Below are 15,943 nucleotides of genomic sequence, written 5' to 3' on the forward strand. Positions count from 1 at the left end.
AATTCTGTTGAATGTCCAGGGGCAACAGATAGGTTGTCTCTTATTGGTGATAGTCATTGTCTGGCACTTGTGCAGTGCGAATATCACTTGAGACTTGTCAGCCCAAGCCTGGATATTGTCTAGATCTTGTTGGATTTCAATGCTGACTGCATTATTATCTGAGGAGTGGTGGATGGTGTTCAGCATTGAACAATCATCAGCAAATATCCCCACTTCGGACCTTATGATGGAGGGAAGGTCATTGGTGAAGCAGACGAAGATGGTTGGGCCGAGGACACTCCCCTGAGGAACTCCTGCAGAGATTTCCTGGAGCTGAGATGACTGACCTTTGGTAACCATGACCGCCTTCCTATGTATCAGGTATGACTCTAACCAGTGAAGAGTTTGTCTCCTGATACCCGTTGATTCTAGTTTTACCAGGGCTCCGTGATACCACACTTGGTCGAATACAGCCTTGATGTCAAGGGCTGTCACTCTCACCTCCCCTCTTGATTTCAGCTCTTTTGTCCATGTTTGAACCAAGGCTGTAATGAGGTCAGGAGCTGAGTGGCCCTGGCGAAACCCAAACTGGGCATCACTGAGCAGGTTATTGCTGAGGTGCTGCTTGATAGCACTGTTAATGACACCTTCCATCACTTTACTGATGATCGAGAGCAGGCTGATGAAGCAGTAATTGGTCAGGTTGGATTTATCCTGCTTTTTATGTATAGGGATACCTGGTTAATTTAACACTTTGCTGGGTAGATGCCAGTGTTGTAACTGTACTGGAACAGCTTGGCTCGGGGAGCGGCATGTTATGGAGCACATGTCTTCAGTACTATTGCCGGAATGTTAACAGGGCCCATTGCCTTTGCAGTATCCAGTACCGCCAGTCATTTCCTGATATCACGTGGAGTGAATCAAACTGGCTGAAGACTGGTTGCTGTGATGCTGGGGACCACTGGAGGAGGCCGAGATGGATCATTGACTTCTGGCTGAAGATTTCTGCGAATGCTTCAGCCTCATCTTTTCCAAAGGTGTACTGGGCTCTTCCATCATTGAGGATGAGGATTTTGGAAGAGAGCCTTCTCCTCCATTGAGTTGTTTAATTGTCACAACTGGATGTGGCAGGACTGCAGAGCTTAGACCTGATCCATTGGTCATGGGCTTGTGTAGCTCTGTCTACCACTTGCTGCTTATGCTGCTTGGTATGGAAGTAGTCCTGTTTGGTAGCTTCATCAAGTTGACACCTCATTCTCAGGTTTGCCTGGTGCTGCTCCTGGCATGCCCTCCTGCAGTCTCCATTGAACCAGGGTTGATCCCCTGGCCTTACGGTAATGGTTGAGTAGGAGCTTTATTGGGCTATGAGGTTACAAATTGTGCTGGGGTACAGTTCTGCTGCTGTTGATAGCCCACAGTGCCACATGGATGCTTAGTCTTCAGTTGCTAGACCTGTTCGAAGTCTGTCCCATTTAACACAGTGATAGTGCCACACAACACAGTGGAGGTTATTAGGATGTAAGTTTGCTCACTGAGCTGGTAGCTTTGTTCTCAGACGTTTTGTCACCATGTGAGGTAACACCATCAGTCAGCCTCTGATGATGCTTCACCAGAGGCTCACTGATGATGTTACCTAGCACTTGACTAAACATCTGAGAACAACTGTACCAGCTCAGTGAGCAAATTTACAACTTTAGCCATAACCTGAGCTAAAAATCATCTCTAAAATCGCATCAAGGTTATTCTCAATGTGAAGGTGGGACTTTGTGTCCACAAGGACAGTGTTGTGGTCAGTCTTACTGTGTACCAGAGGATGATTACTTTCTATGCCTGAGGATCATTACACCCTGTACCTGATCATTACTCCCTGTACCTGATCTTTACTCCCTGTACCTGATCTTTACTCCCTGTACCTGATCATTACTCCCTGTACCTGATCATTACTCCCTGTACCTGATCTTTACTCCCTGTACCTGATCATTACTCCCTGTACCTGATCATTACTCCCTGTACCTGATCTTTACTCCCTGTACCTGATCATTACTCCCTGTACCTGATCTTTACTCCCTGTACCTGATCATTACTCCCTGTACCTGATCATTACTCCCTGTACCTGATCTTTACTCCCTGTACCTGATCATTACTCCCTGTACCTGATCTTTACTCCCTGTACCTGATCATTACTCCCTGTACCTGATCATTACACCCTGTACCTGATCATTACTCCCTGTACCTGATCATTACTCCCTGTACCTGATCTTTACTCCCTGTACCTGATCATTACACCCTGTACCTGATCATTACTCCCTGTACCTGATCATTACTCCCTGTACCTGATCATTACTCCCTGAACCTGATCTTTACTCCCTGAACCTGATCATTACTCCCTGTACCTGATCATTACTCCCTGTACCTGATCTTTACTCCCTGAACCTGATCATTACTCCCTGTACCTGATCTTTACTCCCTGTACCTGATCATTACTCCCTGTACCTGATCTTTACTCCCTGTACCTGATCATTACACCCTGTACCTGATCATTACTCCCTGTACCTGATCTTTACTCCCTGAACCTGATCATTACTCCCTGTACCTGATCTTTACTCCCTGTACCTGATCATTACTCCCTGTACCTGATCATTACTCCCTGTACCTGATCATTACTCCCTGTACCTGATCTTTACTCCCTGTACCTGATCATTACTCCCTGTACCTGATCTTTACTCCCTGTACCTGATCATTACACCCTGTACCTGATCTTTACTCCCTGTACCTGATCATTACTCCCTGTACCTGATCATTACTCCCTGTACCTGATCATTACTCCCTGTACCTGATCTTTACTCCCTGTACCTGATCATTACTCCCTGTACCTGATCATTACTCCCTGTACCTGATCATTACTCCCTGTACCTGATCTTTACTCCCTGTACCTGATCATTACTCCCTGTACCTGATCATTACTCCCTGTACCTGATCTTTACTCCCTGAACCTGATCATTACTCCCTGTACCTGATCATTACTCCCTGTACCTGATCTTTACTCCCTGTACCTGATCATTACTCCCTGTACCTGATCATTACTCCCTGTACCTGATCATTACTCCCTGTACCTGATCTTTACTCCCTGTACCTGATCTTTACTCCCTGAACCTGATCATTACTCCCTGTACCTGATCTTTACTCCCTGTACCTGATCATTACTCCCTGTACCTGATCTTTACTCCCTGTACCTGATCATTACTCCCTGTACCTGATCATTACTCCCTGTACCTGATCTTTACTCCCTGAACCTGATCATTACTCCCTGTACCTGATCATTACTCCCTGTACCTGATCATTACTCCCTGAACCTGATCATTACTCCCTGTACCTGATCATTACTCCCTGTACCTGATCATTACACCCTGTACCTGATCATTACTCCCTGTACCTGATCATTACTCCCTGTACCTGATCTTTACTCCCTGTACCTGATCTTTACTCCCTGTACCTGATCATTACTCCCTGTACCTGATCATTACTCCCTGTACCTGATCTTTACTCCCTGTACCTGATCATTACTCCCTGTACCTGATCTTTACTCCCTGTACCTGATCATTACACCCTGTACCTGATCTTTACTCCCTGTACCTGATCATTACTCCCTGTACCTGATCTTTACTCCCTGTACCTGATCATTACTCCCTGTACCTGATCATTACTCCCTGTACCTGATCATTACTCCCTGTACCTGGTCTTTACTCCCTGTACCTGATCATTACTCCCTGTACCTGATCATTACTCCCTGTACCTGATCATTACTCCCTGTACCTGATCTTTACTCCCTGTACCTGATCATTACTCCCTGTACCTGATCATTACTCCCTGTACCTGATCATTACACCCTGTACCTGATCTTTACTCCCTGTACCTGATCATTACTCCCTGTACCTGATCATTACTCCCTGTACCTGATCATTACTCCCTGTACCTGATCTTTACTCCCTGTACCTGATCATTACTCCCTGTACCTGATCATTACTCCCTGTACCTGATCATTACTCCCTGTACCTGATCTTTACTCCCTGTACCTGATCATTACTCCCTGTACCTGATCTTTACTCCCTTTGCCTCCCTAACTCATGGCTTTTTTATTGAACTGGATTGAAGCTTGAATGAGGAATGTCAAAATCCCTTGTATTTTCTGCAATGCCACGCTGTAGTGTTTTGGATCTTTGTATTTATTTATTTATGAATAACGTATATTTTTACAATGATGAAAGTGGGCAGCAAGCCTGGCTGAAACGTTCCTACTGGCACTTAGTCTGTGCATTTGCCAGGCAAATCTTTTGGGAATGATGATGTGAATTAGTTTCTCAATCTGTGTTTTCTCTTCCAGGATGTCATCTACCACTTTTTTGCAGCATTATTGTATATAAGTGCTGCAATCATGGAGGTTAGAGATACACATCTGTTTTTAAGCATTCCTGAACTTTACGCATACAACATTTCTGCTTCAGTAAGTTATCATGCATTTGCTGATATGCTCTCATTTTGTGGAATCGATACTGTTTGTGGGATCGAGACAAAGTTAAGAAATGGAACAATACAGGTCCAGTTACTTTGAGTGGAGTAATAGCTTTTTCAAGCAGCAGAACATCAGCCAACAACTTGCTGATACCTTTCAAATGCAAGTTTGTGTGACCAAGCAAGTTGATGACATGAGTAGATTCACATTTAATCTGTTTTTATTCCATTCCTGCATTTCTAATGCATACATTGGCCTCCAATAACACCTTCGTAACATCATCCAGCCATACTCCTGCCTTAGTTTATCCATTGCTGAATCCCTCACATATTGCTTGGCCATCCCTAGACTTAACTATTCCAATGTACTCCCATCTTACCACCCTACACTAAGCTAAAGCTCTGCTGCTGAAGAGGTAACTTTCTCTGATTCCTCTTCAGCCTGTGTCCCTGTGCTCACTGACATATATTGCCTTCTGATTTAGTGATGCCTCACCATCTAAATTCTCATTCTCATTTCGAGATTCCTCCAAAGCATGGATCAGTGTTAGACAGGCAGGAGGCTGGAAGGACACAGCAAGCCAGCCAGCACCAGGAGGTGCAGGAGTCAATGTTTCAGGCGTAACCCTTCTTCAGGACTAATTCCTGATGCTGCCTGGCTTGCTGTGTCCTTCCAGCCACCTGCCTGTCCACTTTGGATTCCAGCAACAGCAGTTTTTATTTCTCTTCTGTGTGTCTGTACCACTTCCACCATCCCATAACCCTTCATGATCTGAAATGTGAACAGTTTTGGTCCCTTACTGACAAAAAAATGGCATTGGAGGCAGTCCAGAGAAGCTGGGATGATTCTACGTCTGGAGGGAGAAATTTGGAGAGATTAGATATGAAGGGAGATATGAGGAGAAATAAGGAGAGGTTGAGGAGTTAAAATTGGAGCCTAGAAGAATGAAACATCCGAGATTATTAGAGGACTGACAGGATAGAGGTAGAGCGGGTTGTCTCCCCCTGTGGGAGAGTCTAGAATTACGGGGCGAAATCTCAGAGCAAGGGGTCACTCACCTGAGATGGAGAGGAGAAATTTCATCTCACAGGTAGAAGTGGACTTGTAGTATTCCTGACCACAGAGAATTGCATAGCCTTAAATATAGGCAAGGCTGAGATCGACAGAATTTTAATCAGTAAAGGCATCAAGAGTGATAAGAGTCATGGAGTCAAAAAGCCCCAGAAAGAGGCCCTTTGTCCCACCATGTCAATGCTGACCAACAAACACCAAACTTCACTAGCCCCATTTACCTGCACTTGGTCCATACTGTCCCCTGTCCTGACATTTTAAGTGCTCCATTTGGATGCTTCTTAAACATTGAATGAGTTCCTGCCCCCACCACTCTCTCAGGCAGTTCAAGTAATATTTCTACCACCCTCTGGGTGAATTTTGCTTTTCTCAGATCTCCTCTAAATCACTTACCCTTCACCTTAAACTTATGCCCTCTGGTCTTAGACACATTGACCAAGGGGAAAAGATTCTCATGATCTGCTCTGTCTATGTGACTCATAATTTTGTATACCTCAATCAGATCCCTCCTCAGCCTCCCCTACTCCAGGGAAAACAAACCCAGGCTATCCAGTCTCTCCTCATAACTAAGACTTATCACTCCAGGCACCATCCTGGTGAATCTCCTCTGCACCCTTTCCAGTGCAATCACATCCTTTTGATAGTTTGGCAACTAGAACTGCACATAGTATTCCAGCTGTGCCCTAACCAATGTTTTATAAAGGTGCAACAAGACCTCCTTGTTCTTATATTCTATGCCCTGGCTAATGAAGGCAAGTATCCCATATGACTTCTTCACCACCCTGTCTACTTAAGTTTCAGGATCCATAAAGCATGTACACTAAGGTCCCTTTGTTGCTCAATACTGTCTGGGGACCTACCATTCTTTGTGTATATCCTTCCCTCATTAGACCTCCCAAAATGCGTTACCTCACACTTACCAGGATGTAATTCCATTTGGCATTGGTCTGCCCAATTTACCAGCTGATCAATATCGGACCGTAGCCTGAGACCATCCTCCTAACTATCAACAACACCACCAATTTTCATGTCATCTGCAAACTTACTACTCTACCTTCAATGTTCTCATCCAAGTTGTTAATGTATGTAATAAACAGCAAGGATCCCAGCACTGATCCCTTTGGTACACCACCACAGAGAAACCTTGACTATCCGGTATTCGATTATCCGAATTTTGGATTATCCGAACAAGATCGCAAGTTCCTGATGCTTGGCTAAACTATGTTGTTTGACATTCGATCATCCGAACAAAATACTCCCTGCCTGTGTCACTTGATAATCGAGGCTCCTCTGTAGGCTTCCAATCACAAAACATCGCTCTGCCATCACTCTTTGCCTCCTATTTGCGAGCAAATTTAGGATCCAGTTTGACAAGTTGTCTTGGATTTCATGGGTTTGTACCTTTTGGACCAGCTTTGCATACAATATTTTAAAAACTTTCAGATAGGTACATGGTTGGGAAGGGTTTAGAGGGATGTGGACTAAATACAGGCAATTGGAACTAGTTGATGGGCACCATGGTCAGCATGGACCAGTTTGAGCCAAAGGGCTTGTTTCCATGTTGTATTACTGTATGACTCTAAGTGGGACATGCCAAAGGCCTTACTGAAACCCATGTGAACCACAGCAACTGCTTACGTGCATCAGAACCTTTGGTCGCCTCAACTCAATTAGTCAGACAGGATCTCCCTCTAACAAATCTGTGTTGACTATTCCTGATCAATCCCTGCCTTTCCAAGTGTTGATTAATCCTGTCACTTGGAATTTTTTCCAATCATCACCATCCGAGGAAAAGGAAGGTTAGGTGGGGTGGATAGTGAGAGCTTTTTTTCTTGGATGGTGATGGCAAGCATGAGGGGACGTAGCTTTAAATTGAGGGGTGATAGATATAGGACAGATGTCAGAGGTAGTTTCTTTACTCAGAGAGTAGTAAGGGCATGGAATGGTCTGCCTGCAACAATAGTAGACTCGCGAACCTTAAGGGCATTTAAGTAGACATTGGATAGACATATGGATAAAAGTGGAATAGTGTAGGATAGATGGGCTTCAGATTGGTTCCACAGATCGGCACCACTTCGAGGGCCAAAGGGCCTGTACTGCACTGTAAGGTTCTATGTTCTATGCTCTAATTTCCCTAGTATTCAAGTCAGACTAACTGGTCTGTAATTACCTTCCTATCCATGCTGCCCTTCTTGAACAAAAGAACTACATTAGCTCTCCTCCAGTTACCTGGCACTTCACCTCTGGCCAGCAGTCTCTTCCCTGGGATACATCTCTTCAGTACTATTGATGGATTGCCAATGTTATTGATCAATGTAAGCTTACTTTGAGATATCCAGGACAGAGTTGTTCATCTGAATTAGGTCTCAAGTTTCATCTTGGAGTAGAATTACTACTCCGTAAATTACCTTGAGTGTTTGTGCTGCCTCTGAGACTTAGATAATTACAGAGGTGTGTTCTGGGAATGAATAGAAGAGGGTTTTTTTGTACTTAGAGTCATAGAGACATAGAAATATACAGCACAAAACAGACCCTTTGGTCTAACTCATCTATACCAACCAGATATCCTTCCCAAATCAAGATCATAGAACATAGAACAATACAGCGCAGAACAGGCCCTTCGGCCCTCGATGTTGCGCCGACCTGTGAACTATTCTCAGCTTGTCCCCCTACACTATCCCATCATCATCCATGTGCTGATCCAAGTTTTGTTTAAATCTCCCTAATGTGGCCAAGCTAACTATATTGGCAGGCAGGGCATTCCACGCCCTTTACCATTCTCTGAGTAAAGAACCTGCCTCTGATACCTGTCTTAAATCTATCACCCCTCAATTTGTAGTTATGCCCCTCGTACAAGCTGACGTCATCATTCTTAGGAAAAAGATTTTCTGTGTCTACCCTATCTAATCCTCTGATCATCTTGTATGTCTCTATCAAATCCCCTCTCAGCTTTCTTCTTTCTAATGAAAACAGATCCAAGTCTCTCAGCCATTCCTCATCAGACCTTCCCTCCAGACCAGGCAACATCCTGGTAAATCTCTTCTGCACCTTTTCCAATGCTTCCACTTTCTTCCCGAAATATGGAGACCAGAACTGTACACAATATTCCAAGTGCGGCCACACTAGTCCCATTCACCATCACTTAGCCCATATCCCTCCAAACCCTTCCTATTAATATATCCATCCAGATATCTTTTAAATGTTGTAATTGTACCAGCCTCCACCACTTCCTCTGGCAGCTCATTCCATACACGCATCACCCTCTGCATGAAAATGTTGACCCTTTGTCCCTTATATATCTTTCCCCTCTTACCTTAAACCTGTGCCCTCTAGTTCTGGACTCCGCCACCCCAGGGAAAATACTTTGTCTATTTACCCTATTCATTTCCCTCATGACTTTATAAACCTCTATAAGGTCACCGCTCAGCCTATAACGCTCCAGGGAAAACAGCCCCAGCCTGTTCAGCCTCTCCCTGTAGCTTAAACCCTCCAACCTTGGCAACATCTTTGTAAATCTTTTCTGAACCCTTTCAAGTTTCACAACATCCTTCTGATAGGAAGGAGACCAGAATTGCATGCAATATTCCAACAGTGGCCTAACCAATGTCCTGTACATGAGCAACATGACCTCCCAACTCCTGTACTCATGGCCTGCCCTTGCACATTGTGGTATTGCCATCCATATAACATGCACCTTATTTTTTCCCTGTCTGGAGTCTTTGGATTGAGGGTTCTGATTGTATGAGCAACTCTGATAGCTGGTGAGAGAAAAAACATAAGTTTAGTGGTTAGGAAGAAGAGTTGTCTATCACTGCAGCAATCTCCATTAAACATGGTGGAGGTTGTGTTAGAGCAAGGCTGAGTTATTTTTGAGAACTTCAGAAAAAAGTAAACATTCACCTGACCTCAAACAAGCCATGTTTTGTGGTTAAAATAATCCTCATCAAAAATGATGCTCACTTTGATATTTCTTTCACCATAATTGGCGGTGAAATTCTTAACTTCCCTTGCCTGTCCGTTACCACATTAACAACCTCAGGTAGAAAGTTGGGCTGTTGATGCTGCTGAGAGAATTGCAATTGAGTCAAGTTTTGTCTCCCTCTGATGATTGTCATGGGGTTCACTGAAGAGTGGTAATCAAGCGAAGAATTGACTTTGGGGTTTCTCTCCCTTTGGAACACCATTTAGTTCCTGTACTACCACTCGAAGCATGTTCGGCCATCAGAGAGTAGGATCACAACTGGTAGTAGTCTGCTCTGCGAGGCGTGGCCACCACGGTGTACAGGCCAGAACCACCTGAGTGCTTTCTCGACTTTACAAGTATATTTCTAGGCGCAGAACAGAAAGTAATGCAAAGTCCACTTTTAAAACGGCACAAATCATTTGGTTTCAAACTTTCTTACTTCTGATATTATGTTTGTGTCAAACATTTTTGTGTCTCATCCTTTCAGGTGTTTGCCTTCCTGGCTACCTTTCTGTACACAATACATGCGATTATATCAATCCGTAGATGGAAATCAGCCTCATGAACTTCAAGACAAGCAACAAGTTCAAACATCCTACTGAAGTTGCCATTACTTTCCCTAATATTGAATTGCTAATTTTTTTATTGCAAGCACGACTTTTATATATCACCAAGAATGCTAAATACAGTTAATCGTATGTAAAGGAGCGCTAACACATTATGTTTATCAACATCATGCAAAACACATGTGAAATCCAAGAAATCATGCAAAGACTTCGAAAGACTTGTGTGGAAAAGCTTTTCTTGAGTTGAGACTATGGTAGGAAAACTCAATGACTGGTCAATTTTGGATCCTCAGAGACTAGAGTGGTGGCCTGATCAATGTGGAAGATCTTGTTTGTGTTTAAAGGGGAGCTTAGGAAAAAGGCATAAAAGGTCACCTGTCTGACAAGGAGCCTATCTGATCTTCCTATTATGTGGACAGGAAACTAGGAAGGCACCCTAAATACTGTGCAATCCTTTTGTCCAGACTTCTTCCACATCGTTCAGCCAGGAGAAGCTTCACACTAAAACACTGCATGAGAAGAATCAGCCAGTAGTTCTCATTCATTATCTTGGCATTTACAAGAATGTTGTTGCATTGTTTTTTACATTTAAAAAGACATTGGGATCTATTGTTTATTTTGTTTAATTGATTTGCAACAGTTTAGCATTTTGCTGTAAGATGAATTGACCAAAATCAAATATTCCTACTCTCATGTTCACATATGTATAAAGCATTTTTGGGGTTTATCAATATTTGTTAATAAAGGTCCTCTATTAAACTGTATTGTCAAATTCATAGCATTATTAGCTGTTTGCAGTACCTACTGTATTTAATTTTATGTTTCTGAAAATATGAATTAATGAAATAAGTTACAGAACAGTCAACTATCAAAATGCAAGAGAATAAAAGATTTTTTTTAGATTACTTACAGTGTGGAAACAGGCCCTTCGGCCCAACAAGTCCACACCGACCTGCTGAAGCGAAACCCACCCATTCCCATACATTTACCCCTTTACCTAACACTATGGGCAATTTGACATGGCCAATTCACCTGACCTGCACATCTTTGGACTATGGGAGGAAACTGGAGCACCCGGAGGAAACCCACGCAGACACGGGGAGAATGCACAAACTCTACACAGTCAGTCGCCCAAGTCGAGAATTGAACCCAGGTCCCTGGTGCTATGAGGCAGCAGTGCTAACCACTGTGCCACCATGCCACCCACAATCTTTATGGAGCACATTCCAAAATCTCAGGATGTTCCAAAGCACTTTATATCAATGAAATATTTTAGAATTACAGTCACTGTTGCAATATTGTAATTTATGACAGCAAAAACCATGTGACATTGAGCAGATAATCTATTTATTTAGTGTTTTTCATTAAGAATTAAACATCAGCCAGGGTACCATCGAGAAGTGTTCTGGTCCTCTTCAAAACATAGACATGGGATCTTTTGTTTAAGGCCAGATGGAGCCTTGGGAGGACAGGATCTCCAACAGCACAGTACTCCATCAGTACTGCATGAACTGTCACCTTCAATTTTGCACTCAGATTTCTGAACATGAACATGAACACACCCTTTTGACTTGGAGGTAGAAGTTATGAATAAATAGAAACATAGAAACTAAGAGCAGAAGTAGATTATTCAGCCCTTTGATCCTGTTCTACCATTCAATATGATCATAGTTAATCCTGTACCTGATTGCTATATTCCCACTTTCATCCCACCTCCTTGATCTCTTGAAAATCTGAATGATTATCTAGCTCTTTCTTAAATATATTCAGTGACTCAACAGCCACAGCCTTCAGCAGTACAGAATTCCACAGGTTCAACACATTTTGAGTGAAGAGGTTTCTCCTCATCTCAGTCCCAAATGGTTTATTCTGTACCGTGAGACTGTGAGTCCTAGTTCAAGGCTCCTCAACCAGGAAAAACATCGTCCCTTCATCTAGTCTGTCTAGTTTGATTAGAATTTCAAACATTTCAATCAGATCCCCTTTCTGATCATTTTAAACTCCAGTGAACACACAACCAATTGAATCGATCTCTCCTCATTAGGACTGTCCTGCCATCCCTGGTTTCAGCCTAGTGAATCTCTGCTGAACTCCCGCTATGGTAAGTATATCTGCTCTTAAGTAAGGAGACCAAAACTGCACGCATTATATCAGGCGTGGTCTCACCAAGGCCCTGTATAACTGCAGTACAACATCCCTACTTCTGACCTCAAACCCTCTCACACTGAAGGCCAATATACCATTTACCTTCCAAATTGCATGCTGCACCTGTCTTTCTACATTCATGGACTGGTGTACAGGAATATCCAGACTCCTTTGTACATCCATAGTTCCCATGTATCATCATTTAAATAATACTCTTCCTTTCTGTTTTTCGCACTGAAGTGTACAACTTCACATTTAGCCACTTTGCAGCTGCCAAGAGCTTGCTCACTCACTGAATTTGTCCAAATTACTTTGACATCTCCTTACATCTTCACACAATTCATAACCCTGCCCAGTTTTAATGTTATCAGCAAACTTGGAAAAGTTGCATTTGCTTTCCTCAGCTAGGCCATGTATGTATGTGAATCAGAAATAGCTGGGGCTCCAGGCTTTAATCTTTGTAGTACCTCTAGTCACAGTGTGCCACTTGGAAAAAGACCTATTTAATCCCTGTCAGTTTTCTGCCTGTCACTCAATTTTCAGTCCATATGAATACATTAGCTCTACCCCTTCTGTTTTGCTCACTAATCTCTTATGAGGGACCTTATCAAAAGTTTTCCGAAATCCAAGTGCAGCACATCCACTGGTTCTCCCTTCTCTACTCCATTAGTTACATCCTCAACAAATGCTAAAAGATGGAACAATCTCAAGGGGTTGAATTGCCTGCTCCTTATGATCCTATAACCTTATTATGAAAATAATGGTGCCAACTAGCATGCTACCAAAGACAGTAATTAGGTTTGTGAAAGCACTCAGTAAGGGCTTGTAGAGGGAATTGTTCAGGTAAAGGATGGTGTTGATGGGGTTGCATGTTGGGTCTGGGGCAGACATAGTACATGGAGCTGGATAATTATGGGGGGAGGGTGACAGCCATAGTCAGTACTGGGAACTTGGAGGGATCTGTTGAAGGGTGAACAGTGCAGAGAATGACTCGGCCATTGTCATTGAGGTGCCACGGGATCAGTGAGAGTTGCAGGGGAATGGCCAAAAGTTAGGAACCCTGCATTGGAGCAGAAAGCTAGACTTTACATACATTTGGTAGTTTCTTTAGCAGTTGTATGCATTTGCATACTGTAAGGTTCTTAGCTGAGTATGAAATTTGTGGGCCTTAAAAACAGCTAGAAATAAAACAGAATCTACAACTACTTGAGTAATCAATATGCTGCTTTGTAAAGTTGAATATCTTGCTTTTGTCTGTATGGCATCTCCAAACGAACAATATATAAAACATTGCAAATTCAAAACAGTACAGTACACATAGCCAGAAATAGAGATTGATGGGAATTCCGTGTTCAGATATGGATAGTCTGTGAGACCAAATGAAACTTGACTTTAAAACGATAGCATGCCTAATACATTTTTAAAAATTTATTCATCCATGGGGAAATTGCATTTTATTGCCTGCCCCTTGCTGCCCTTGAGAAGGTGGTGATAAACTGCCTTCTTCAAACTCTGCAATTCAGGCGCTGTAGGTTGACCCACAATGCTGTTAGAGAAGGAATTCCAGAGAAGGAATGGTGATATCCAAGGGGTGGTGCAGTGGCTCAGTGGTTAGCACTGCTGCCTTATTGTGCCAGGGACCCGGGTTCGATTCCAGCCTCATGCTCCCTGTGTCTGTGTGGGTTTCCTCCCACAAGAGGCTGAACGGGCTGGGGCTATTTTCCCTGGAGTGTCGGAGGCTGAGGGGTGACCTTATAGAGGTTTACAAAATTATGAGGGGCATGAATAGGATAAATAGGCAGAGTCTTTTCCCTGGGGTCGAGGAGTCCAGAACTAGAGGGCATAAGTTTAGGGTGAGAGGGGAAAGATATAAAAGAGACCTAAGGGGCAACTCTTTCATGCAGAGGGTGGTACGTGTATGAAATGAGCTGCCAGAGGAAGTGGCGGAGGCTGGTACAATTGCAACATTTAAGAGGCATTTGGATGGGTATATGAATAAGAAGGGTTTGGAGGGATATGGGCCGGGTGCTGGCAGGTGGGACTAGATTGGGTTGGGATAACTGTTCAACATGGACAGGTTGGACTGAAGGGTCTGTTTCCATGCTGTACATCTCTATGACTCTATGTGTATGTCAGGTGAATTGGCCATGCTAAATTGCCTATAGTATTAGGTGCATTAATCAGAGGGAAATAGGTCTGGGTGGGTTATTGTTTGGAGGGTCGGTGTGGACTGGTTGGGCCGAAGGGCCTGTTCCCACACTGTAGGGAATTTAACCTAAACATTTCCAAGTCAGGACAGCGAGTGGCTTGGAGGGGACCATGAAGATGGTGTTGTCCTTGTCCTCTGGATGGAGGTGGCCATTGGTTTGGAAAGTGCTGTCTATCTTTGGTGAATTTCTGCAGTGCAGCATGTAGATTTTCTTCATTCACTCATCGGATGTGGGCATCTCTGACAATGCCCGCATATATTGCCAATCCCTAATTGCCCAGAGGTCAGTTAAGTGTCAACTCCATTGCTATGGGTTTGGAGTCACATGGAGGTCAGACCAAGTAAGGCAGCAGATTTCCCTCCCTAAAGGAGATTGGTGAGCCAGATGTCTTTTACCTGACGACTGGCAATGGTTTCATGGTCATCATTCGACTCTTAACTACAGACACTTTATTGAATTCAAATTCTACTGCCTGTTGTGGGAGGATTTGAACCCAGGTTCCCAGAACATTATCTGAGTTTCTGGATTAATGGTCCAGTGATAATCCCGCTAGGCTATTGCTTCCCCATTACACACTGCTGCTACTGGGCGTGGTGGTGGAGGGAGTGGATACTTGTGCACGTGGTGCTAATTAAATGGGCTGCTTTGTCCTGGATGGTGTCAAGCTTCTTAAATGCTGTTGGAACTGCTCCCATCCAGGTAAGTGAGGAAGTATTCCATCACACCCCTGACTTGTATCTTGTAGATGCTGAACAGGCTTTGGGGAGGCAGGAGGTGCATTACCTTCCGCAGTATTCCTAGTCTCTGACCTGCTCTTGTAGCCACTGTGTTTATGTGGTGAGCCCAGTTGAATGTCTCATGAATGATGACCCCCAGTGAAGTTTTCAATGAAAATGATACCATTGCAATTCAAGGGGCAGTGGATAGATTGTCTTTTATTGGAGGTGGTCATAGCCTGGTATTTGTGTGGAGTGAATGTTACTTGCCACTTGTCAGCCCGAGCCTGGATATTGTCCAGATCATTGAACGCTGACTGCTTCAGTAGCTGAGTAGTTGCTAATGGTGCTGAACATTGTGCAATCATCAGTGAGCATCCCCACTTCAGAGCTTATGATGGAGGGAAGGTCATTGATGAAGCAGCTGAAGGTAGGGGGCCTAAGACACTAGAGACTAGATTATAACAGAGACAAACACTTTGCACTTTCGGTGGTTCCTTTAATAGCATAAAGTATGACAACAAGCCAAAAGGGGCTGAACTGTTCTTGTGGACAGGGTGTAGTCCATACTGCTCATTGCTAGATTAAAGGCTGATTGCAAATTGAGTAACTTTTAAAAAGACTGTCCCTGAGTGGTAATATGCAGCGGCCTCTTTAACAAGCTAAGGGGCAGACTTCCTGTATAATTGAGGCTGGGTGGCAAAGTGGAGAGATACCCACCTGACTTATATACATGACATCCCACCACCCTCCCCCACCAGTAACAACATTCCTGCCAGTAG

The 15,943-nt window shown here is 43.6% G+C and overlaps 1 protein-coding gene across 1 annotated transcript in view; it reads left to right on the forward strand.

Annotated features, from left to right (window-relative positions):
- The window catches only part of LOC140454583 (myelin and lymphocyte protein-like), a 53,292-nt gene extending 42,448 nt beyond the window's left edge, over nt 1-10,844 (forward strand). Inside the window, exons 3-4 of the mRNA XM_072549446.1 lie at nt 4,361-4,480; nt 10,012-10,844. Of these exons, the coding sequence (XP_072405547.1) occupies nt 4,361-4,480; nt 10,012-10,089 (198 nt within the window). The 3' untranslated portion in view covers nt 10,090-10,844. The remainder of the gene's footprint in view (nt 1-4,360; nt 4,481-10,011) is intronic.
- The last annotated feature ends 5,099 nt before the right edge of the window (nt 10,845-15,943 follow it).

The sequence above is a fragment of the Chiloscyllium punctatum genome, chromosome 3 (genome assembly GCF_047496795.1).
Source record: "Chiloscyllium punctatum isolate Juve2018m chromosome 3, sChiPun1.3, whole genome shotgun sequence".
Taxonomy (NCBI): Eukaryota; Metazoa; Chordata; class Chondrichthyes; order Orectolobiformes; family Hemiscylliidae; genus Chiloscyllium; species Chiloscyllium punctatum.